Source organism: Corvus hawaiiensis, chromosome 19 (genome assembly GCF_020740725.1).
Source record: "Corvus hawaiiensis isolate bCorHaw1 chromosome 19, bCorHaw1.pri.cur, whole genome shotgun sequence".
In the NCBI taxonomy this organism is placed as follows: domain Eukaryota; kingdom Metazoa; phylum Chordata; class Aves; order Passeriformes; family Corvidae; genus Corvus; species Corvus hawaiiensis.
The window spans coordinates 1,069,699-1,094,263 of record NC_063231.1 but is presented as its reverse complement, the minus strand read 5'-3'; the positions used below and the strand labels follow the sequence as shown (position 1 = coordinate 1,094,263).

The 24,565-nt window shown below is 66.1% G+C and overlaps 2 protein-coding genes across 16 annotated transcripts in view; one reads left to right on the top strand and one right to left on the bottom strand.

The window, feature by feature from the left end:
• The first annotated feature begins 1,476 nt into the window (after positions 1-1,476).
• AATK (apoptosis associated tyrosine kinase) lies at positions 1,477-24,024 on the top strand. 11 transcript variants are annotated; one of them, XM_048323856.1, is made up of 14 exons: positions 1,477-1,599; positions 11,188-11,321; positions 12,256-12,397; positions 13,215-13,294; positions 13,409-13,527; positions 14,032-14,119; positions 14,216-14,349; positions 15,006-15,090; positions 15,742-15,881; positions 16,007-16,156; positions 16,237-19,318; positions 19,440-19,608; positions 19,805-20,041; positions 20,222-22,351. In XM_048323856.1, exons 1-14 carry the CDS (start codon positions 1,515-1,517, stop codon positions 20,248-20,250), a joined length of 4,674 nt encoding a protein of 1,557 aa, XP_048179813.1. In that variant the 5' UTR covers positions 1,477-1,514; the 3' UTR covers positions 20,251-22,351. The 11 variants fall into 11 exon arrangements, 8 of the variants coding, with proteins under 8 accessions (XP_048179813.1, XP_048179814.1, XP_048179817.1 ...); XM_048323857.1 differs by having other exon boundaries at positions 1,478-1,599; positions 15,760-15,881; XM_048323860.1 differs by lacking the exon at positions 1,477-1,599 and adding an exon at positions 8,728-8,802.
• The window catches only part of BAIAP2 (BAR/IMD domain containing adaptor protein 2), a 39,742-nt gene continuing 37,363 nt past the window's right edge, over positions 22,187-24,565 (bottom strand). For all 5 annotated transcript variants that reach the window (XM_048323865.1, XM_048323863.1, XM_048323869.1 and 2 more), the window contains one exon: positions 22,187-24,183. Coding sequence is in view for 3 of the 5 variants with exons in the window: in XM_048323863.1 (XP_048179820.1) it covers positions 24,114-24,183 (70 nt within the window). In the remaining 2 variants the exon portion in view is untranslated. The remainder of the gene's footprint in view (positions 24,184-24,565) is intronic.

Genomic DNA, 24,565 nt, shown 5'->3' with positions numbered 1-24,565 from the left:
GTACCAGGTCAGTGCCACCTTTGCTCGGCTGCTCTGACACCCAGGAAGGCTCATGGAGGAGCTCAGGGTGTCCCACATGTGGGGTCATGGCCTTTGGGCATCCAGAAGGGACCAGGGACCCAGTGGGGAGGGGAGCAATGGGGTGCACCCCAGCCGGGGGTCTCCAAAATGAGTGACGGGGCATCAGCAGCCCCCTGCTACCCCTGGCAGAGGCACTGGGGGATCATGTGGGACAGAGCTGCTCTGGAGCAGAGAAATGCGGAGGCAAGGGAGAAGGGAGAAGCTGGCTCCAGCGTGTTTATTCTCCCAGCAGCCGGTAATTTTTCCAGGCCTGTATCTATTTGTGGCGACGTGACATGTGCAGCGTGGTGCTGTTCTGTGCAGGCTTGAAGGCTTGTAAAAAATTAATCGTGTACGCAAAATTTGGCTTTAAATATTCAAACTGGTGGTGGGGATGTGCGAGCCCCGTGCTCAGAGTTGAGCCCAGCAAGGGGTGGGACAAGGGCCTGGATGGGGGTTCCCAGGAACGGGACGGGACAGGATGGGACAGGACTGCCCTGCCATGACCCTGGAGGAAAGTCCAACCTGGGTCCCAGGTGGACTCTGTGACCAGTGGCACTCACAGCTTCACCAAGCTCTGGTTGGGAGCTGCCAGGGGTTGTGGGTGAAGCCGTGGGATGTTCCCTGCCAAGGAATTGGGACTCCCAGGTTTTGGAGCATCCTGTGTTTGGAGGGCACACTCCCGTGTGCCAGGGCTGTGGCGTCGAGCAGACGAGGCCGAGCCATGGGCCCCACAAGGGGCAGCCTCCCAGCCCAAAGGGGACCCCACACCACGGGCCTGGCTGGGGGGCTCTGCTCCCCCTCGGGATGGGACTGGGGGGCTGCAGACTGAGGCCGTGTTGGGGCATGGGGGCAGAGATGGGGTGCAGGGTGTGTGGGAGGGGGGCTGGCGGGGGGTTGAGGGGCTGGCTGGGGGCAGAGGTGCTCATCCCGCCCCTGTTTCCCATCCCTGTCCCCATCCCGGGTCCCGGGAAGCCGGCGGTGCCCGGGATGGGTCAGCACCGGAGCAGTTCCTTACTTGAGGGGTCCCAGCCCCGCTCCCGGGGGATCCCGTCCCCACTCTGGGGGGTGGCTGCCCTTGAGTGGTCTCGGCCCTGCTCGGGGGGTCCCGGCCCCGCTCCAGGGTGGCGGCTGCCCCTCGGGGGTCCCGTCCCCGTCCTGGGTGTCCCCACGGACCCTATCCATCCCGGCGGGACCGCGCGGGGGCGGCGGCTGCGCATCCCGGGGGGGGGGGGGGGGAACGTGGGTCCCGGTGCGGTCCCGGGGCTGCGGCTCCGCCACCTGCCGCCCCCGCCCGCCCGGTCCCGCTGCTCGGCGGCGGCGCGGCCCCTCCCCGGGGCACGGGGCGCGGGGCCGCGGGGCCGCCATGGAGGAGGAGCCGCCGCCGCCGCCGCCGTGCCCAGCGCGGGGCCAGCGGCAGCCGGCGGCCGTGGGGCTCCCGCCGCCGCCGCGCCATGGGCCGCTTCCCCGCCGCCGCCGCTGCCATGGCGGCCGCCTTCCTCAGCCCCAGCCTCGCCTTCAGCTCCCACTTCGACCCCGGTAAGTGCCGCAGCCCCGGGGCTGACGGACCCGCACCCCCTCCCGCGCGCCGAGCCTCCCCCGGTGCTCCGCCGTGTGCCCGGCTCGGCTCAGCCCCGCATCAGCTGCCCGCGCTGCCCTCCCGGTGCACCGGGAACGAGCATCCCCGCATCGCGCTGCAGCGCGGACAGAGCATCCCCTGGCCCTCATCACCGGGAATGTGACAGCCGGACCCGACCCGGTGTGGCACCCCTGTGTGATGCTGGGACACCCCGGCGTGGCGGTGGCACATCCCGGCGTGGCAGTGGCACGTCCCGGTGTGGCCGTGGGACACCCCGGTGTGGCGGTGGGACACCCCGGTGTGGCCGTGTGACGTCCCGGTGTGGCCGTGGGACGTCCCGGTGTGGCGGTGGGACGTCCCGGTGTGGCGGTGGGACGCCCCGGCGTGGCGGTGGGACACCCCGGCGTGGCGGTGGGACATCCCGGTGTGGCCGTGGGACACCCCGGTGTGGCGGTGCGGTGGGATCGCTGCCGCAGCCGGGCGGCATTTTGTTCCGCGGACTGGAGCGCGGAGGAATCCCGGGGCTGCGCTGCCTCTGAAGGCATCTCCGGGATTGAAACGGAATAATAACAACAGGGAGGATGGTGATGGTGAGAGGGAGGAAGACGGAGCCGCCGGGGCTGAGCCCCCGCCGCCTGAGACACGCGCCGGCCGGGGAGCCGGGGGCTGAGGGTCCCCGGTCGGGCTGGGGGAGCCGGCGGGGCTCGGTGGGGTGCCGGGGCAAGGCAGCGGCGTTTTGGGGCGCAGGCGTTATGTAAGCGCCGTGTTCCGGCCGCGGCGCAGCTGCAGGAAGATGCTGCAGCCGCGGAGCAGCGCGGGGCTGGCGACTGCGGTGCGTGTTTGGGGCTGCGGCCGCCGCAGCCGCCCCTCACCGCCGCCCCTCGCAGCCTCCTCGGGTCCCTCCCGGTGCGGGGCTGGCACCGCGAGGGCACCGGGACCCCTCGTGGGAGCGTCCGGCGGGCCCGGCGGGCGCTCGGCTCCGGCCCTTTGTTTACCAGCTCGGGATAACGCGTGTCGGGTCTGGCAGCCGAGCGGCGGTGCCGCGGCTCCCGCCGCTGCCGGCGCCTCGTCCGGCACCCCGAAGGCGGCGAAACGGTGCCCGTGCCGGGGGCGGTGGTGCCGGAGGCTCCGGCTGTCGGTGCCGGGCTCCCGCATCCCTCCCCGCTGCCTTCCCGGTCCCTCCTTTCTCCGCTGCTCCCGCTCCCCCGGCTGCGCACGGTCGGAATCCGTGGGGGGATTTGGAAATGAGCCGCACCAGGACTCACCGAACGGGGACTTTGTCCCCAGCCGCTCGTTATTTGCTTCTAAAATCTCGTTATTTGCATCCAAAATGCGGCAGTGCCGGGACGGAGCCGTTTGCCCGGCTCAGCCCTTGAGGGGATTTTGCTTTGGTTTTTGGTGTGGCTCCCGCTCCACGCGAATCCTGCCAGCCTGGGGGTTCTCAGTGCGGGTTTGGTTTAAAAACCCTTCAGCCCTGTTCCCAGCCCTGCCTGTCGCTGTGCTGCCAGGCCCAGGGCTCGGCGCTGCCGTGCAGCTGCCACCCACCAGCTCCGGGAGAGGAATTAGAGGGGGGAACAAACCAGATTCCGGATTTCACGGCTTTGTGGATTTAGTCCATGTGGCAGCAGCTCCTGCCTGTGTGGCATCGTGGCTGCCTGTGCCAGCCTGGCTCCCTTGTTGGGGTTGGCTTGCGCCGGTGAGGAAGTGGGGGAAGCAGTTTGTAGGGCACAATGGCACCTCAGCTGGGACAGGACAGGAGAGGCCCAGGTGCTCTGGTTCTGCTGAGGGGAGCATCTCCTCCTGGGCCCACATTCCCTGGAAATGCATGGCTGGAAGCAACTGCTGTTGAAGCTGGGCCATAGATGGCCTGGTGGCATGGAACAGTGACAGCGGTGTCACCTGGGGTGGAGGTGGCACAGGAATGTGCCAGTGCAGCTGCCCGTGTTCCAGCCTCACCTGCTGCTTTTGCCTTGTCGCAACACCTGTGACAGGCTGTGCCAGCTCTGTCAGGGATTCATTCCCTTCCAGGTGCTGGGGGCTCTGGGGAAGGGGCCCAGCCCCGCAGCCTCGTGGTTCCCATCTTGCTTTCCCCATCCCTGGGCCAGGCCTGGAGCTGGTCCCACACAGAGCACTGGAGCCAGCAGCAGAGCGCGACCAGCGAGAGGCACGGCCACGCTGCCTGCCAATGCAAATCCCACATCTCCTGGGCTTCCCATGGGAATTGGGTGCCCACTCTCCACCCTGGGGAGTCGAGGAAAAGGGAGGGCAGGGGGTCCCCCCAGCCCTGTGGTTTTGGGCCCACCTGGCACCCACTGCCCCAGGCCTCCCAGTGACAACAGCGTGGCGAGTGCTGGTGCTCCATGTCCGGCACCACTGACTGCTCCTGGCACAAGGATGGGAAAGGACTTGGGGGACTGTGGTGGCAAAGGGGCCATAGCAGCCAGAAGGACCCTGGCAACCCAAACTGGGGCCAGGCACCCCCTGGCACCAACCAGGCCATGCAGGGGGAAAGGTGCCTTTAGGACTGAACACGCAAAGGGGGTTTGGGGCAGGGCAGTGGCAGCTCCTCGGGTGGGAGGTGACAGTGGTGGCAGCACCTCACCCGTCTTGCCATATGTTTCCCACTGGGGGATGGCGCTCCGGGCTGGAGGGCAGCAGGAGCTGGGCACACAGGCAGGGGATGTGTGGCACTCCCGGTGCCCACAGGGATGCCCGGATCAGGCAGCAGTGGGGTGGCATGTGGCAAACCCCCTGTCCTGGCACAGGAAATGACGCTGGCCCAGCAGAACAGGGCAGCCAGGCCCCACCTTGCTCAATGAGGGGACAGAGCCAGGATCCTCTTCCCTGAGGGTGCCAATTTGCTCCCTCCTCCTTGCTCTCCCTCCTGCCCCACGCACACGGGCGGGTGTGTTCTGGAACGTTGACACCGATCCCTGTCAAAGCCAATTAGGAGAAATTAATAAGCCAGGGTTGAAAGGGCCCAGCGCTGCCGGGGAGAGCGGGGCTGTGACTCATGGGCTCCCTGCCCGCACTCCCGGCCCTGCCTGGGACACCCTGTGCCAGGGCAGCCCGTGGCTCTGCCCTCCCTGGCGCCGCGTCCTCCCAGCCAGAGCAGGGCTCCGGTGCCCCCCTTGCCGTGCGCCTTCAGCCCAGCCTTGGCACCCCGGTGACAGAGGGGATGTGGGGCAGGAAGGGCACTGCCAGCGTGGTGCCAGGTGTGGGTTAAGCCAAGGGGTCCACATCCAGCAGGGGTCTGTGTTTAGCGGGGTCTTGCCTGGTCCTTGCTGTCTGTAGTCAGGCAGCATCCCAGGTTTTGCCTTGTTGGTGTGACGTCATCTCCATCCCACTGCTGGGCTGGAAGATCCCAGGATTTGGGTCAAAGGGGCAGCTGGGCTGCTCTGGTGCCATGGCTGAGCCTGTTCCCACCCTGTGCTGCACCGATCTGGCAAGTGAAGAGGTGCTGGGGGCCACTGCCTGGGATGGTGGGAGAGTGGGATGCAGGGATGGTGGGATGCAGGGATGGTGGGGTGGTGGGATGCAGGGATGGTGGGATGCAGGGATGGTGGTCCTGGCCATGCGCTGATGCTGCTGCAGGGCTGGGCTTGGCTCCAGATGCTCTCCTGCCCCAGCAAGTGCCCCCTCACATCCCCAGTGGGAATTTCTCCCGGGGCTGGGCTGAACCAGAGGGACCCCACGGGGCTGTGTCGTGGGGCTGGGGGGTGACAGGGGCCCTGGCCTGGAGAGGAGCTGCTCTGTGCTGACTCAGCATGCCCACTGGCAGGAAAATAAATCTCCTGTGGGCATTAATCCCCCTGACAGCCCGGGAAGCACCATCGGAGCGTGGCGCAGCCGTCTCAGGGTGGCCACTGCCATCGTTGCTGTCGGCCAAGCTCTGAGAGCTGCTCCAGGCCCTGATGGCCGGGGATGCTGGGGGGACATGGAGCATCCTGGGATGCCCCAGGGCTGGTGCCAGGCTCATGGTGGAGCTCAGAACTGGCCAAGGGACAGTGAGGATGTGGGGATGGCGGGTTTGGGAGGGCTGAGCACTGGAGTTATGGGAACAGGTCCAGGATTTCCCGCAGAGCCACTGTCCCACAGCCCAGACTGTTGGGGGGATCCCGATTCCCGTCCCTTCCCCTCTGCCAGGAATGTCCACATCCTCCCTGCAGCCTGGTGCCAGCAGCGAGGTTGATGCCGTTTGTTTTAATTACTGGAGTGAAGGAAAATTCCAGTTTGGGCAAACACAGTGAGTGGAACAGCACTGCCCGCCTGGCTGGGCAGGGGGTCCATGAGCTCCCAGGCTCCTGTCCCAGCTGTGCCAGGATGTCCTGCTGCCGGGCCACCACAGCCCGTCACCTTCCCAAAATACCTGTGTGCTTGTGTGCTGCTCACCCGTGCCCTGTGCCCGCCCTCAGCCATCCTTGCTGCCATCCCTATGGCAAAGGAGGGATTTTCCAGTCACCCTGGTCTGTGTGTTCCGTGCCTGAGGGTGACAGGTGATTTGGGCACCACGGACTGACCTGAGGGTGGACATGGGGCACGGAGGTGCCAGGCATCCCCTAACTCAGTGCCCTGAGCATCCTTGATGCCGAGCCCTGCTCCCTGCGGCCCCAGGGGCTGGGGCAGTGGGATCTGGGCTGTGCCAGCTTTTCGGGGCTGTGCTGGTGGGCAGAGCCAGACCCTGAGCCTGGCTTCCTGCCTGTCCCATGGGGCACCCCCTGCCCGTTCGCCCCTCGGCCGCCTCCTGCTCGGGCCCTGCTCCTCCCCGGCCCCGCTCCTGAGCCAGAGCTCCTCGTTTCATAACGGCGCTGAGCGTTTTGGATATAAATAGGCCGCCCCGCTCGTGCTGCCGCTCCCGCTGTTACGTAAACGCTGCTGGGCTCTGCGAGAGCCTCGGCGTGGCCGGTGCCATGTGCCCGGCACTGCCCCTGGCATGGCACTGCCCCTGGCATGGCACTGCCCCTGGCACGGCACTGCCCCCGGCACGGCGTTCCCGGGGTCCGGGGAGGGATCCCTGTCAGGGCAGGGCTGGATGTTCCCCCCGGACACCGAAATCCCTCCCTGTCCCTCAGGACAGCGGGTTTGCCTGGACAGTGTGGGATGGGCCTCACAGCCCCCACTCAGCGCTCAGTTAAAACACCAAGCACGAGAATTCAGTTTCAATAATCAATTTGAGCTTGATTTGCATCTCTTTCATGTTATTCTTTTTTAAATTACAATGTATTATTATAATTCTAACCATTCTATAATCTGGATAGACTATATAATTACATATAAAAATACAATATATGAAATTCCATGTATAATTCTATATATCATTCCATACAGAATACTAATATGCTATATGTAATAATAGTATATTATTACCATATAGTATTAGAATATAGAATATTATTAGAATTGCATAATAATAATTTTATTATCATAATAACATTAGTATTATTTTCCGTGGAAACAGAGGGAATTGTTGGCTCTTGGCTCTGCATCAGGGCAGGCTTTGATGGAGGAACTTGATTTTTTGTCCCTAATCAGGCTGACACGCGTGGTGTGTGCGCAGCAACGCCGGAGCCCGGCCTGTCCCTAGCACAATCCTTGTTTTTATTTCATTGCTTTAGAAAATGATGGATGATTTTCTGTTATTTTCCACCTATTTATTTTTTGCTGCTGTTTCAGCCCAAGATGGTAAAACCAGAATTGAAGGCCAGAATCCATCCTTTTGGTGGAATACGCCACGTTAAAAGATACAGAAGGAGAAGGGATTAGCCAGGCGTGCCTGGCATTCACAATTAACTGATCTATTAATCACCAGAGAGGCTGTCCGGATGGCTCCGGCCCTTCCTGGTGGGAAAAGGTCTCCAGCGATGGGGATAAAGGGTGCTGCTCCCTGCTCCTGCTTTTTGTGAGGGGATGCCTGGATCCTACTGCAAACTGGTGGAGGAGGCTCTGGGTACCACTGCGAGGGGTGCCAGGATCCTGTGGCATCCCAGGGGAGGATGCTGTGGGTACCGGCTCTGTGCCAGCTCCTGGCTGGCACCAGTGGGTACTGCCGGCCCCCACCCTGCTCCGTGGCTGCTTTCGTGGCAGGGGGATCCGGGCTCAGGGGCGCAGCTCAGCGGGGCCATCCTGGTTCTTGCTGGTGCCTCAGTTTCCCCGGAGCTGCGCAGTCCCCAGGCCCAGCCTGCGCTCACACGGCAAATGGCAGCGGGGGGTTTTGTGCCGCCTGGGCGCGTGTGGGTGAGCACAGCGCGCGTCCTGTGGGCTGTGAAATTGCTTCCCTGGAAGCTGCCCATGGACACAGGGATTAACATGATGCCAGGGCCGTGCCTGCACCGGGAGAGCGGATGGGGCTGGGAGCGAGCAGCCTGTGGCCAGAGGGGCCGAGGGACATGAATGGTTGATGCTGCCCAAATCCCATCCCAATCCTGCCCCAATCTTGCCCTGCTCCCTGTTCAAATCCTGCCCGTTCCCTGCCCCAATCCTGCCTGAATCCTGCCCATTCCCTGCCCCGATCTTGCATTGTTCCCTGCCCATATCCTGCCCTTCTCCCTGCCCAAATCCAACCTCTCCCAGCAGGATCTGACATGTTTCCAGCCTGGAGTCCGCGGTGGGCGGCGAGAGGGCAGGGGGGATGTATGGACCATGCTCCCAAGGCTCCAGAGCATCCCTCTCCTCCTGGATGACCCTGCGAGCCCTCCCAGGGCAGCTGGGAATCACCTGTGGGGAAACTGAGGCACGGGCTGTCTTGCGGCAGGTCCTGCAGCGAGGGGCGCGGTGGGAGCGGGGTCCGGGTGTGCCGTGCCCTGTGCCCCGGAGCTGGGGCAGTGCCTGTGCCCGTGGCCTCGCCCGGGCAGGGAGCCCCGAGCTGCCGCCGGCTCTGCGGGAGCCCCGGCTCGGCCCTTCCGCACACGTCAGCCGCCGCCGGCCGGGCGGGCTCCGCCGGGATCGCCGGGATCGCCGGGCGGCCGCAGCATCGCCCCGCCGGCGGCCGGAGGCAGCGGGGCCATGGCCGGCCCGGCGGCCGCGGCCACCCCGGGGACGTGAGTCAGCACAGGCGGGGAGGGACGGGCACGCTCCGGGCGGAGCAGGACCGGCACCGCACCGGGACACTCCGGCCTTTCCCCGTCCCTGCTCGGAGCCGGCGGTGGGGCCGCGACCTGCGCTGGGTGGGCGAGCAACAGGCGGGGGGGGCAGCGCGGGCGGGGCCGCGCCGGCTGCGGGTGCGCGGCGGCTGTCGTGGGGTGGGAGGGCGACCGCTGCACCCCATTGCACCCCGCTGCACCCCACTGCACGCCACTGCATCCCATTACACCCCACTGCATCCCACTGCACCCCGCTGCATCCCATTACACCCCACTGCATCCCGCTGCATCCGGCATCCCCCCTCTTCCTCCGTCGCCCTTCTGCTCCCGGCTGCCAGGGCTGGGTGTGAGGCTGGTGCGGGTGCCCCTGGAGCTGCGGCCTGTCTGCTGCCCCCAGCCCCATCGCCACCGCCCCCCCGCAGTCCCCTCCCGCTGGGCTGGCCGGGGGAGGGCGGGTGGTCCCAGCCACAGCCGGGGTCGCTGGGTGCTGGGTGGCGCTGGGTGGCGGGGGCTGCGAGTGATGCAGCAGTGCTGGGGGATGCACCGAGCTGGCCGTTCTCAGCCTGACTCCTGTGGTGAGGAAGGCCAGGGGAGGGAATGGCTTCGGTGCCAGGGGACCTTGCTCCTGCTGGGAGAGCGGGAGGCAGAGCCTGGGAATGGAGGGCAGGATGTGCTGGGGGCCCTGGTTTCTCTTGAGAGTCCTGGGGTACTTCAGGCTGCACTCAGCCAGCCCTGTGCCCTGGTGCCCCTTGTGTCCTGGTGCTCCCTGCACTCCAGTGCTCCAGCAGCCGCTGCTGCAGGTGCATCTGACCTGGTTTTGGGATAATTTGGCGTCTGAGATGATGCCACACTTCCCATCACTGCACCCAACGCTGTTGTTGTGGGTACAGAGAGGGAAGGTGCCAGTGGGTCATGGCAGTGGTGCTGCTGGTCATGGCTCCCGGGTCACTGGTTGTGCAGGTGGGGAAACAGAGGCAGGAGCAGCTGGGTCTCACTGGCCCGTTGTCTTCTTTGGGAACCTCCAGTTCCCGAGCTGAGGGGCAGCTCAGCTGACGGTCCCCTCGGACAGGCTCCTGTCCCCGTGCTCTGCTCCCCGTTGCCGTTCAAAGGCTCTTTTCAGTGAGTCATTTTCTCTTTTGCTGTCCCACTATCCAGGGAAAATGGTGACGTTGGCGGTACAAAGTGTGTTCACCATGGAAACCAGCTGGAAGGGGGGGCACGCCGCCCCCCGCTCCTCCCAGGTTCGGCTTTGCATCCTGAGCCTCAGAAGATGGCTCTGGAGCTCCTTCCCTGCTCCCTGGCACGGCTGGGCTGTGGGGCCGTGGGCCACTCCCCGCTGTGCCGGGAGCCGGGGTGCTCTGTGCCCACTCCGTGTGGTACCGGGCAGTGCCTGGGAGCAGCGGGTGCTGCCAGTGCCCCCCAGGGCAGCAGAACCTTCCCCAGCCCCCGGTGCCCTTCAGGTGCTGGTCTCAAGGACACACGGGAGCCCGTGGTGGAGCTCTGCAGCAGGGCAGCATGGCCAGGGCACAGGGACAGGGATGCTCCGTGGTCCACGTGCTGGAGCCACGTGTGCGCCACGAGCATCCCCGAGGGGCTTGGCACCGGCTTGGTGACCCAGGGAGGGACCACAGCCCCTGTGGGGGTCTGTGCCCGGGTCACGGTTGAGCACAGGGCACCCGTCCCAGCCGGGCACCGCGGGGCTGTGGGGGTCTCTGGTGACCGGCTCTGCTGGCAGAGCCACGACCTTCTGGCTGCTCCCACCACAACGGCGCCGGTTGTTTGGGCAGGCTCCGGGCGGAATAGTAATGTGGCAGCTGCAGCTGGCAGCGGGGCCTGCTGGGGATGGGCAGCTGCGACGCGGCCACCACCATTGCCACCATGGCCACCGTGTGCCCTGCCGCCCCACGGGACACCGCACAGCTGGAGTGGGGTGGCAGGTGCTGGGATTTGGGGTGTGCTGGTGCCCAGAGGATGCGGTGCCCAGCCAGAGCAGCCATGTCCCTTCCCCATGCCCAGTGGCCCAGTGTGGGGCTCATGGGACCAAATTCTTGTCTTTCCAGCTCCCACAGGTGCAGTGTCCCACCAGCCTTGGGATGCCACCACGCCGTGGCCAAACCCACTGGGGGGCAAACCCAAGGGCTGGAGCTCAGCTGGGTGGGGGTGCCTGGGACCCTTGAGCTGGTACAGCCCCTCTCCACGGGGTGTCATTGCCCCCCTGCATCCATGGGGACCATGCACCCCCCATGCAGGTCCTGCCTGGGCTCTGGGGGGTCCCTCCTGGGCTCCTCACTGAGGGGGGCACACAGACACTGGGACCCCCGCCCGCACCGAGTGCTCCCTGCCAAAGCCTCTGTGAGCCCTGGTGTGCCCCCACATCCCAGGACCCCCACCGAGGCAGGACCCCCAGCACAGCCTGACCCCTCCCTGGTGCCCCCAGCCCCCTGCCCTGACCACCTCGTGTCCCCACAGACGGCACCCCCCTTAGTGAGCTCTCCTGGTCCTCCTCGCTGGCCGTTGTGGCCGTTTCCTTCTCGGGGCTCTTCACCTTCATCTTCCTCATGTTGGCCTGTCTGTGCTGCAAGAAGGGGGACATTGGCTTCAAGGTGAGCTGAGGGGCTGGGGGTGGGTTCTCCAGGCCAGGGCGGGGGGTTCTTCCCAGGGACCTGTCAAGGCATGGAGGTGTCCGGAGGTTCCCGGGGCAGGATGTCCCGGCTCAGGACAGCAGTGCTTGGAGGGAGGGGTTCAGCCCCTCACTGCCTGCCGGGGGCTGCGGGGCTCAGCACACTGGGGGTTGTATCCTGGATGCCAGCTCCTCAGAGCAGGGATCTGTGGGGTTCAGGATCACTGGGGGTCGTATCCTGACCCATCCGTGCTCGCGGCTCCGTGCCGGGCCAGGCCACGCCATGGTTAAGGGCCCGGTCCCACCCGCACGCCCCCGAGGGTGGGAGGCACCCTGACCTCACAGGCACAGAATGTGCCGAGAAAACGCTTTTTCCCTAATTGCTGAGATTTTTGTGGAGGCTTGTGGCGCCCGCGGCGGGAGGGGGTCAGGCTGGGGGGGACACGCCGGGTGTTGTGTAACGTCCCACACCGCTGGAGCACCTCGCCGTGCCGGGGGGGACAGTGACCCCTGGTGCCCCCGCACTGGGTATTTAGGGGCGCGCGGCCCGGCCGGTGTCCCGCAGGACGCGGCGCATGGCACGCGGTGGCACATGGCACACGGTGCGGTGCTGGGGGTGGCGGCAGCGCCATGAGGCACAGCTTGGCAGGGCGAGATGTTCACCGTCGCCTACCTGCTCGCCCGGGCGGCTTTTGGGAGCCGGGGGCTGCCGGGGTGGTACAGACAGGTAACGGGATGGGTGGTGGGGAGCGGGTGCCTTCCCCTGTGGGGGCAGGGTGCTTTGTAGGGCGGGTGGGATTTCGGGGCCCCCATGAGCCCATCGGGGCAGAGAGGTGTGCGGGGCACTGCCAGCAGCGGGGAACCCATGGGGTCAGTTGTCTCCGCTCGGTGTGTCACCCCCTGCACCCCTGAACCAGGAGTTTGAGAACGCTGAGGGGGACGACTACGTGACAGAGCTGTCGGCCCAGGGCTCGCCGGCCCCCCAGCATGGCCCCGAGGTCTATGTCCTGCCCCTCACCAAGGTGTCCCTGCCCATGGCCAAGCAGCCGGGGCGCTCAGGTAAGCCAGGGTGGGGGCAGGGCCCCTGTGTGCCGCCATTGGGGGTCTCTCATCACGGGGCACGGGGTGAGGTGGGGATGCTGGGTCTCCCCTGCTGTGGAGGGACAGCTCCAGCAGAGCCCTGGCAAAGGACAGGCAGCCGAGGTCCCTGGGAAGTGCTGCAGGGTTCCCCTGTGCAAGGGTCCCTTGTCCCTGTCCCCAGGCACGTGTGTGTCCCAGCCTAGGGGAGCAGCGCCGGGGTGGGACAGGACACGGGCACCCTCAGCGGTGACATCCACCAGTCCCGGTCCCGTGTAAACAAGCCTGTGAGTGGGAGAGGAATGTGGGGGGTGCCTGGTTGTGCCCCCTCCGTCCCCTTGTCACTCCCTGCCCAAAGAATGACCACAGTGGGGAGGGCAGAGAGGACCAACAATGGCCCCATTGCTGCCTGCCCTTGGCACGGGCTCCAGAGGGGCTGGACTGTGCCGGGGGGGGCTGGGAAGGGGCTAAATGCCAGCACTGTGCCGGGCTCGGCTCTGCACATCCTGCGGAGGAGAAGGGGCAGGGAGCCAGCTCTGCTGCCATCCCATTTGGGGACACTGATACCCCACGTCCCCTGCTCGTGGGAGGATGCATGGAGAAGAGGATGCCTGGGATGCAGGATTCCTGGGGATGGATGCTCTGGAGCATCCTGGGGTGGCAGAAGGCCTGGCACCAGGTGGCACGGTGAGGACAGCTGGGCTCGGCTGGGACTGGTGGGGAACATAGGCAGGTGGGCAGGGGGATGTGTGGCGGGGGGCAGGGGAACATGCGGGCAGCTGGATGGGCTCTGTTACAGTGCAGCTCCTCAAGTCGGCGGACCTGGGGCGGCAGAGCCTGCTCTACCTGAAGGAGATCGGGCATGGCTGGTTCGGCAAGGTGAGCCCAGGGCCAGGGACCCCCGGACACCCCACCCCGGTGGGACGCGGGGCCCCGGCTGTGCCAGGGGGGCTCGGGGTGTGGATAGAGGGACGAGCCTGTCCCTCGTCCCAGGTGTTCCTGGGGGAGGTGAACTCGGGCATCAGCAGCACCCAGGTGGTGGTGAAGGAGCTGAAGGCGAGTGCCAGCGTGCAGGACCAGATGCAGTTCCTGGAGGAAGCGCAGCCCTACAGGTACCTCTGGGGTCACTCCACAGTGCTGGGAGAGGGGATGCTGTGGGATGGGGGCACATCCACTCCGTGCCACCTTCAGCTGCTGAGCAGAGCTGTGGCTGCCCCTTGGAGGTGCCACCTGAGCTCTGGGGCAGCACAGCTCTGTCCCTACATCGTGGCAGGACCGGGGCCGTGTGGAGCTGCTGGCTGTGGCATGGGGCAGCAGTGAGGTCATGGGCAGAGCTGGGCCAAGGGTGAGGCATGGGGCTGCTCTTGCCCCAGCACAGCTGAACAAATGTCCCTTTGTGACACATCCCGGGCGCTGGGACGTGCTGGTACCCGCTCCCGGCGGCCCCTGTGTCAGCCCCGGTGCAGGCAGAACGATGGTTCCTGGGGGACTGGTGCCATGCCCCTGGCACAGGAAGGGCGATGGTTCCCAGGGTGCTGCCACCAACCCTCCCACCCCAGTCCCAGCACAGGCAGGGCGATGGTGCCCACACGCCCCCGTTGCTGTGCCCCACACAGAGCCCTCCAGCACACCAACCTGCTGCAGTGCCTGGCCCAGTGCGCCGAGGTCACCCCGTACCTGCTGGTGATGGAGTTCTGCCCGCTGGTGAGTCCCAGTTCCCCCAGTGCCCCCGGGGGTGCTGGGCACGGCCGAGCCCCCGCAGCCCAGTGCCGCAGAGGGTGACAGTGGCACTGCCCGCAGGGTGACCTGAAGGGGTACCTGCGGAGCTGCCGGGGGGCCGAGGCCATGACCCCGGACCTGCTGACCCTGCAGAGGATGGCGTGCGAGGTGGCCTGCGGTGTCCTGCATCTGCACAGGAACAACTACATCCACAGGTAGGCTGGCCCGGCGCTCCGGGGAGAGCTGGGGAGGAGTGCGGGGTCTGGATGGGAGGGTTCCCAAGGTGCCGATGTTCCTGCCCCACCACTGCTCCTCCTGCCCAACAATATCCTGGTGCTGAGTGAGTTGCAGACGGAGACTCCAGCATCAGTGATTTTGTTGAGGAGGGGATGCGCTGCCATCGGGGGCCACCGGAGTGTCCCCACCCGAGCCTGGCTCTGCAGGTGAGTCCCCACGAGGGTGCCCCAGTTGTGGGACGGGGACATGGGGCCCCCAGCTGTGCTGGAGAGGGACTCCCTTAGGGCAGCCCGGCCTCGGTGGTCCCTGCTGCAGCGGGGGTCTCGCCCGTGCCCCGGCTGCATGACCCGCCCCGTGCCGGAGCAGCCGCCCGGGAGCCCGGCCCCGTGCCAGGGCTCGCGTTGCCCGGGAACAGCCGCCTTCTGCTTGGCTCGGCGTGTGACGGATGGACGGACGGACAGCGGCGCAGCTGGGGCCGCGCAGGCATTCCTGCTGTGCACTGGCAGCCGCGTAATCGGCACGCCCGGAGCCGGGCAGGGAACGGCCCCGCCGCCGCACGGTCGCCCCAGCCGGGTCCCCGGCGGGTGCCCCCCGAGCTCTCGGTGCCCGTGACAGCTCCGGGTTTGCTTGGCAGTGACCTGGCCCTGCGGAACTGCCTCCTGACCGCCGACCTCACTGTGAAGATCGGGGACTACGGGCTCTCGCACTGCAAGTACAAAGTAAGGCTGGTCGGAGGGAGGAGGGGGCTGGGGGCCGCGCGTCGGGACCCCGCAGTATCCCCACGTACACCCGCCCTGGCACAGACTGTACTGAGCTTTACCCCCACCCCCACATCCTTCCTCCCCAGCCGTGTCGGGGCACCCCTGCGTTTGCTGGGGTGTAGGGGGGTTCAGACCACCTTGTGAGGGACCCTTGGTGCCACCCGGTGTGCCCCTCGAGGACGAAAGAGGGTTTTTTCCCCCTTGAGTGCCCCAGCCCCCACCCAATGGGGTGACACTTCCTGGGCTGGTCTGGACGTGCCCCTCTGCCAGCGATAGCTCCCTGGGGCAGCTGCCAGCACAGCCTGGCGATGCCCACCCGTCCATTTGTCTCTCTGCCCTGCTCCAGTTTGCCCATGGCTCCTGGCAGAGCTGGGATTGCCAAACTGGAGGTCTGGAGGGGCTCGGATGGGGCAGCAGAGGGGCAGAGGTGGGAAGGAGGGGAGGAAACAAGGGACAGTGTGTGCCAGGAGGAGAGTAGGACAGGCTGGGGGCAGATCTGGGGGACTAAGGGGCATGGGGGGCAGTGATGGAGAGTGGGGATGCAAGGGGGGTGGTGCCGAGGCATGGCCGGTCCCTGACGCCATGGATTGACGTTCTCTTCTCGTACTGACCCTGCACACTTGGCAGGACGACTACTTCGTGACGGCCGACCAGCTGTGGGTGCCGCTGCGCTGGATCGCGCCCGAGCTCATCGATGAGGTGCACGGCAACCTGCTTGTGGTGGACCAGACCAAGGCCAGCAATGTCTGGTGAGCAACTCTGGGGGGCACAGGGGCCTGCAGCCTCATGGGATGCATCAGGGTGGTTTTGGGGCCAATGGTCGGGGGCGGGGTGGGGGTCTCCCTGCACCCCCAGCATGGCGCCGTGCCCGCAGGTCGCTGGGCGTCACCATCTGGGAGCTGTTTGAGCTGGGCAGCCAGCCCTACGACCACTACTCCGACCGCCAAGTGCTGGCCTACGCCATCAAGGAGCAGCAGCTGAAGCTGCCCAAGCCCCAGCTGAAGCTGTCGCTGTCGGAGCGCTGGTGAGGAGCCCGAGCCACCCCTCCCCTGCCCCGCGGCGCGGGCGGGGGGCCGGGCTGACGCTGGCCGCTCCCCACGGCAGGTACGAGGTGATGCAGTTCTGCTGGCTGCAGCCTGAGCAGCGCCCCACAGCCGAGGAAGTGCACCTGCTGCTGTCCTACCTGTGCGCCAAGGGGGCCACAGAGGCGGAGGAGGACTTCGAGAAGCGCTGGAATTCCATGAAGCCCAACGGCAGCGCCAGCGGCAGCCACCACGGCCCCGAGCTCTCGTCCTTCCCGCTGCTGGAGCAGTTCTCAGCCGACGGGTTCCCCTCAGACGGGGACGACATCCTCACTGTCATGGAGACCAGCCACGGCCTCAACTTCGAGTACAAGTGGGAGCACACCAAGACCGAGCACTTCCAGGCCCCCCTGGGGTCCCTGAGCCCCAGCAGCGCCGCCCGCTACCACGACCTCTATTACCCGGCCACGACGGCAGGGCTCAGCCTGGGGGTGTCCCCGTCCTGCTACGAGTGCAAGGCGTCCGGCTGCCCCGGGGTGCCGGTGCCCGGCGTGGTGCCCATACTGGGCGCCCACAGCCCCTCGCTGGGCAGCGAGTACTACATCCGCATCGAGGGCCCCGGCGAGGGCAGCGCCGAGCTGGACTACGCCATGTGCACCTACAGCCCGGCGGGCGAGCGCGGGGCCCTGCGCCCCCCGGCCTGCTGGAGAGCCCAGGGCGGCCGCGGCGGCGGCACCTACGACTCCGACGGCAGCCCCACCGTGTCCCTGAGTATGGAGCCGCTGCTGGGCCACGCGCCCGCGGGCGAGGGCTCCTGGGAGTGCGCCGAGTACTGCCCCTACCCCTGCCCCGGCAAGGAGCCGCGGGGCTACGAGCCGACCCCCAGCCACGGGGCCGAGGGCTATCTGCTGGCGGAGGAGCCCCCCCAGCCGGGCAGCCAGGACTGGCCCGTCCCCGCCTTCCAGCCCGGTGTCTTTGTCGACCCGCTGGGCGTCTCGCCGTCGGGGAACTGCGCCTACAGCCCCCCGGGGTACGGGGGGACACCGGGCCCGAGCGGGGTCCCGCCGGACTGCGTGGCGCTGGAGCTGGGCGAGGACAGCCCCCCCAGCGCCCCCCACCCGCCCGGTGCCAGCCCCCCGCCTCAGCGCCATCCCTGGGCCTCCAACAGCTCCTCCAACAACAACATCGGCAGCGGCAGCCCCCGCGAGCCCCCGGCCGGCGACAGCTGGTGCTACCGCCGCATGATCACCTTCCGCGGGCTCATGGCCAAGCCGCTGGGCACAGTGCCCCGCGGGCAGCCCCAGCTCGGGGGGTCCCCGCCGGGACACGACTTCCTCCGCCCGCGGCAGGATCAGCCCCCCGCAATGGCCGGCGGCTCCTCCTCTCCGTGCCGCTCGCCCTCCCCGCGGCGGCAGGCCTGGCACGGCCGTGACTCATCACCCTGCGGCCCCGCGCAGCCCGGCACGCTGGCGGGCAGCCCCGCCGCGCCCTGGGGCCCCGCCGCGGCCCCGACACCTGCGCCGGGGGCCCCGCGCGATGCCCGGCCCGAGGAGAGCTCGGCGGCGGGAAGCCCTGGCCGCAGCCCGCTGTCCCCCGCCGCGCCGGGGCCGGGGGAGGCCGCCCCCACCATGGCTGGCACGGCCGCCCCGAACCCCGGCCCCCCCGGCGAGCCCGGCGCAGATGGCGCCCAGCCCACACCGGAGCCCGCCGAGGCGCCCGCGCCGGTGCCCGCGGAGGCCGTGGCCGAAGGCGGCGCCTGTGCCGCCGGCGACGCCGACCGGACGCCGGACAAGACGTTCTCCAGCAGCAGCTTCCCCAGCGTGGACGAGGGCAGCGACGAGGACACGGCCGAGCTGACCTCCGGCGTCTTCACCGACTTCTCCGGGGAATACACGGAGCGGGCGGAGGCGGCCCCGGCGCTCAGGTCCCTGCAGAAGCAGGTGGGGACGCCGGACTCGCTGGAGTCGCTGGACATCCCCTCCACGGCCAGCTCCTGCGAGGTGCTCAGCCCCGGCGCCTTCGCGCCCGCCGGCCAAGCCCGCGCCCTCGACAGCGGCTACGACACCGAGAACAACGAGTCCCCCGAGTTCGTCCTTAAGGAGCCCCACGAGCCCCGAGAGCCCGAAGCCTTCAGCCAGCTGGGGAAGCCGCCCCCGGGGCTGCCGGGGGGCGAGGGCGAGGCTCCGGGCCCTGAAACGCGGCTGCCCAGTGCCCCGGGGGCCGAGCTGCCCGGCCTGGCCGAGAAGAGCCCCTACCGCGACTCTGCCTATTTCTCCGACTGCGACGCCGAGGCCGAGCGCGGCCACAAGGACGAGGGGGACAGCGATGGGTCCCGCACGCCGGAGGCAGAGGAGGGTCCTCGCTCCCCTACGCAGGACATAGGACGAGGAGAGGACCCGCTGCACCCGCCGGGGGCACCCGGCAGCCCCCCGGCAGCGCCTGGCGTCGCGGTGGCAGTGCCCACACCAGTGGCGGTGGCTTTGGAGGGGGACTGGGTGGGGACAGAGGCCGGGAGCGCGCCGGAGCAGGCACCTGGCACCGAGCAGAGCCCCGCTGGCACGGGGCTGGTGCCGGGCAGCCCCCCGCGCCCTGACACAGACACCTGTCCCCCGGGCTCTGTGACCCCCAAGACTTTCCTCTTGACCCCGGTGCCAGTGAGCCCTGGGGAGCCATCGGCTGTCGGAGGGACCTGCATGCCCGAGAGCGTCCCTGGACTTGGGGGAGCCACAGTGGGGGACAAACAGACTGTGACCCCCGCGCTGGGGCTTGGGGACCTGGGCCTGCCCCTGGAGGGGACTGTGGCGGGCGATGCACCAGGGGGTCCCAGCACGCTGCTGCCTGGGGGCAAATCTCCCCCGGGTCTCTCCCCGCCCCCGGCTGCCCCCGAGCGCCGTGAGGAGCCAGAGGAGGAGGAGGAGGACACAGAAGACAGTGACGAGTCGGACGAGGAGCTGCGCTGCTACAACATCCAGGAGCAGAGCGAGGAGAGCGAGGAGGAGCCGGCAGCTGTGCCCATCGTGGTGGCCGAGAGCCAGAGTGGCCGGAACCTGCGCAGCCTCCTCAAGATGCCCAGCCTGCTGTCCGAGGCCTTCTGCGAGGACCTGGAGCGCAAGAAAAAGGCTGTCTCCTTCTATGATGACGTGACCATCTACCTCTTCGACCAGGTGGGTGCCCTGTGGGGGATAGAGCTGGGTGCTGGGCACGGCCCCACGGCATTTTGGTGGTGAGAGCCATCTCCAGCCGTGCCCCCAGTGAGGTTCCTTCCTGCTGTTTCCCCATCCCCAGGAAAGCCCCACGAGGGAGCTGGCTGAGCAGAGCTTCCCGGAGCCCACCCTGCCTTCAGGGCAGCCCCCCTCGCCTTCGGGGCAGCCCCCTGCCAGTGGCAGCCCCCCCAGCCCCACGGACAGGCTTGGAGCCTCCGACGACTCCTCAGATGGCAACGCCTCGGAAGAGAGTAAGAGACCAGGAGCTCATGGGGCTGGTGGTTGTGGGGTGGTGGGAGAATAGCGGTTGTGGGATGATGGGGAGGCAGTTATCGGGTCATGGGGACAGTGGTTATGGGATGATGGGGGGCCAGTTATGGGGTGATGGGGTCAGAGGTTATGGTGGAACCCTCGCAGTGGGCTCAGCCCCCTCACTCTGTGTCCCAGGTGGTGGCTTTGAGTGGGATGACGACTTCCCGCTGATGCCAGTGAAGCCGTCCTTGGTGGCCTCGCTGCCGGGGACGCCGGCAGAGCCCCCCGCGCCCGTGCCCGCCCTGCCCGCCCTGGTGCCGGCGCAGAAACAGGTGCTGCCCATCCAGTTCTCCCGGTTCACGGTGTCACCCGCCCCGGTGTCCCGGTTCTCCATCACCCACGTCTCCGACTCGGACATGGACTCCATAGGAGGTGAGTCCCCCTCGGGATGCTGCCCTGTGGGTGCCCAGGACTGTCCCTGCTGGGAGCTGCCATGTCCCAGAGCCACGGGACACCCTGTCCTTGTGCCCCGTGGGGACAGTGACCCCTGCGAAGGGCCGGGTGTCCCGCGGGGGGCCAGGACCCTCTCATGGCTCTCTCTGCTCGTTGCAGGCAGCAGCGAAGACGGCGACCGGGAGTGAGCCCGCCGGGACACAGCCGGCATTGCCCCGGCACCAGGGCGGCGCAGGACGGCGGGGCTGGCGCGGGGGCCGCCCGTGGGCTCCCAGACCCCGCCGGGCAGTTTTTAGGCAGATTTTATCGGAAGGAACTCGTTTGCTGCTTCGAGTGGGAGCGGGGCCGGCACGGCCCCCGCGGGGCCAGGCGGTGGGTGACGGTGACGGCCGTGCGCGTGTGCGGGTGGCTGTGAGCGTGCGTGTAAAATAGACACTTATATATATATATATACATATATATATATAAATTATAGCGTTTCAAGGGTAGTGCCCTGACCTTGCTAACATTTGCGGAGTGTCCCCCCCAGTGAAGTTCCCCCTTGGCTTCTTGCCCACATGTGCTCCCCGAGGCGGTTTGTCCCCACACCCCTTCTCCCCCGGGCTGTCCCCTCCCTGTGCCATGCGCTCAGTCTTGCACCTTGTGGCAGCTTGGCTGTCCCACAGCTGTCCCACAGCTGTCCCACAGCTGCCCCACGGCTGCCCCACAGCTGCCCCAGAGGCACTCCACGACATTCCTGACCGAGGGGCCACTGGCTGCTGCCACTCTGGATGTCACTCCCTGTGCCAGAGGTGCCACTGGCTCCCCAGAGTGGTCCCCATGGCTTTGGAGCTCCCCTCCCTTGGTTTGCAGGGATCAGTCCCAGCTGGGGACCCTGGGGACTGGCGGAACCCTTGTCCATTGTAGCAGGGATCCACATGTGGAGGGCTGGTTGTGTGGGGAATATCCCCCACCGGGACCTGCCATCCTGACTATTTTTGTATTTAAACAAAATGATTAAAAAACCCCAACCCCACCCCAAAACCAAAACTTGCTGTTGACTGAACTCACATTGACGCGATTTTAAGTTATTGCTGCCAAAGAGACATATCGGGGAGGGGGGGGGAGGGGGGCGCGCTCATGGTTCTTTGTTCCTTTTTTTTTGTTTGTTTGTTTTTTTATTTTTTTAATTCATTCGAGGCTTAGGATAATTGTGCAATTCCAGCTTCCGGAAGGAAATAGAAGTAAGCGGAGCTGAGCGAAACCTTGAATTCAGGGCTGATTCCTTTTGGGGTCTATAGACCAAACCCTGAGGTGAGAAATGTCCCCCCTGAGCCCCCACCCCTGTCCTGGCTCGTGTGTAGGGGGATGAGGGCACACGGGTGTCCCCGTGCAGGGACACGTGCACAGACAGCGCCCATGTGGGATGGGGCTGGTGCCCGGGGTTCTACTCCGTGCCACAGGATGATCCCACCCTGGGCTGGACACAGCTCTGGCACCAGGACCCACGGGATGAGCGTGTCCCCACCCCAGCCTGGCACTGCGATGGGTCCCAGCCTGGTGCTGGTAGACCTGTCCCCACACTCACCCACCCTTCTCCCACCCCCTCCCACAGCCAGCCCAGCCCAGCCTGGAGCTGTATCCCAGCTGGAGCGCCCTCGGTGCTCAGGAGGCTGCTGTGGGGGGCCAGGGGCTGTTTCTCCATCTGGAGCACAGCCAGGGCCCAAGGAGACCCCAACTCCAGCCCCAGGGTGGCCATGCCACCCCATACCCCCCACTGCTGGTTCCTCCCCCTACTAAGCAATTAGGGCTTTATTTAAGTGTTTTATTTAAGCCCCCACCCCAATTCTCCCAAACTTTTTCCTTACCCTTAACAACAGGGGGGCCACCCCTGCACTGACCTGGGGTGCAGCACCCAGGGGTGCTGCCCATGCAGGACTGGGATGCTCCCGGGATTCCATGCCCACAGCACCCACCCTCCTACCCCGATCCCCCCTTCCCTGCACCCCCCAACACCACAGGGGGGTTTGCTCACCCCCCGCTCCCCCTCGCACCCAGGGGTGCTGGCCCAGCCCCCACCCCACACCCCGGGTTTGGTCTATGGCGCCGCAGGTCCCGGCTCCGGAGGGTGGATGAGGACAGAGCTGTGGCTTGGGTAACTTTTTTAATAGAAAGGCTCTTCTTACATGGTCTATTTTCTCAATACGGGTCATAATTGCTGTATTTTTTATCAGTGCTGATTTCCATACAGCTCCCAGCATGTGTGTCAAATCTCATCGGGCCAATAATAAAGTTTTTAAAATATCTTAAGCCGTTTCCTGCCCCGATCATTGCCCAGCACCCAGGATGGAGCCAGCTCGGGAGGGCCCCGGCCACACTCCGGGGCCAGGCGGGAGCCTCTGGCCAGGGAAAACGCTGCAGGAGGGAGGGCTGGGGGAGGCTGAATCGCTCATAAATTACGTTTTCTCATAAAAAATTATTTCAGGTTACGTCTTGCAGGTGCCACCGAGCCAGGAGGTGCAGCGAAGCCCCCGGGGGCTGGCTGGAGCCAGGGTGGCAGCTTGGGGGGCCCAGGGGGACAGCCCCTGGCACGGGGGTGGAAGAGGACACCGCAGTGGCCGAGGGGACCCCGGGCCTGTCCCCACCCTGGGCTGTGACCACCAGCCCTCTCCCACCCACTGCCCCACATGCCAGCAGAGCCCTTTCCCTCGCCCCTGCCCTGTGTGGCCCCCACCCATCTGCTCCAGCCCTGGGAGAGGAAGAGGAGGCACGGGAGAGGAAAAGGAAGCACATTGTGGAGCAAGGAACCCTCGTGCAGAGCTGGAGCCTGGGCGGTCACAGGAGAAGCTGTTCCTGCAGTGGAGCTGGAAAACCCATTGGAGGGGACACGGGAGAGATGAGCCACCACATCCGACTGGGACCGAGCCCCCTGGGCTGGGGACACTCTGTGCCCGGCCAAGTGCCCAGCCAAGCACCACTGCCCGGGCTGGGGGGACCAGGACGTGCTGCACCAGTGATCAGAAAGTGCAAAATCAGAAATACAACGGAAAAAGCAAAAACTCTGGGTTCAACCCCTCACCCGTGGGAGACACAGTTCCTGCCTGGAAACCCTCTTCTCCCAGTTTTTGGAGCAAGGATGTGACCCTGGTCACTCAGGAGCTGCGGGAAGCGCTGTGGGAGCCACCTTGCTCGTGGGCACCCCCAGCACTAAGCTTAGCAAGTGTGTATATATATATTTATATATATTTATCTCTATCTATCTCTCTCTCTCATGCAGCCCTAGGAATAGAGGAAGAGCAAACAGCCAAGCAAGACGTCCGGATGGGAGCTCCCGTCTGCAGGGAGCAGGGGCACCCCGGCCCCAGGCACCCCAAGGCTCACTCACACACTGCCCTCACCTCCACAAGTGGTTTTTTCCTAGCTTATATTTTACAGCAGTACCGTACTTCCCTACCAGGAAGCTCTGGGACCGGAGCTGACCCCGTCCCAGCGGGGGCTGCAGTGCTGGCACCCACTGCCCTGTCCCAGCCCGGAGCACAGGGTGGGCAGCCGGGGTCTGGTGGGAGCCTGGGAGCTGCCTACAGCTCCCACCATCCCCTGGCTTGCACGGGGTATCCCGGTGTCGTGCCTGGCCTCGGGGTCCCTCCCGTCTGGGCAGGGAGAGCAGGGGGACCGTGTCCCCTCTGCCATTGCTGCCCCACTGGAGTGCTGTGAGCCCACGGAGAGTTGTTCTCCAGCTGAGCCCGTTTCTCCACCCACAGCAAGCTGCTGCTCAGCCTGGGAGCCACCCCAGCTCTGGGACATGCTGCTCTGACTCCGGGAAGTGCTGCCCCCGCGCTTGTTAGCACAGGCAAAGGACAGGTGGCATGGCAGCGCTGTGACCCTCTGCCACCGAGGGAGTCTAGAGAAGAGAGAACTAGGGCACTAGCTTGAGCCTTTGGCTTTCAAAGCAGCAGGATTAATAAATTCCGCCTAAAAATGGAGTCCTGGGAAGCTGGACATGCAGCGGCGAGGATGAGGATGAGGAGGATGAGGAGGTGGCGAGTGCCACATGGGTGCCAGCGCTCCCGGATCAGCTGATGAGCGGAGCCGAGCGGTCATTCGTCACCGTTGGCTTCAGATGGACGTTGGCAAAGGGGTTCCTGTGGAGGAAGAGGAAGAGGAAGGAAGAGTTAACAGGGGGTGGAGGCCTGGAGAGGACAGGGCACCGGCACAGCGAGCGGTGACTGGCGAGACCCTGGGACCAGCAGCGTTTGGGAAGGGGTTAAACTGGAAAAGCTCTGCCTTGTGGAGCCCCCAACCAAGCTGCCCCCACTCCCTGAGCTGCCCCCACTCCTCAGCTCCTCTCCCAACTAAGCTGTGGTGGGTCAGAGATGAGCCGAGCTGCAGTGGGATGTTCTCCTATCTCGCTCTCCTTCGGCCTAAAGCTGGGCATGCCACGGGGGGCCAGGGCTGGTGAGGCTGCTCCAGCCTCCTCCAAGGCTGGACTCAAACAGTTCCCACAGACGGGAGCACTGTGGGATC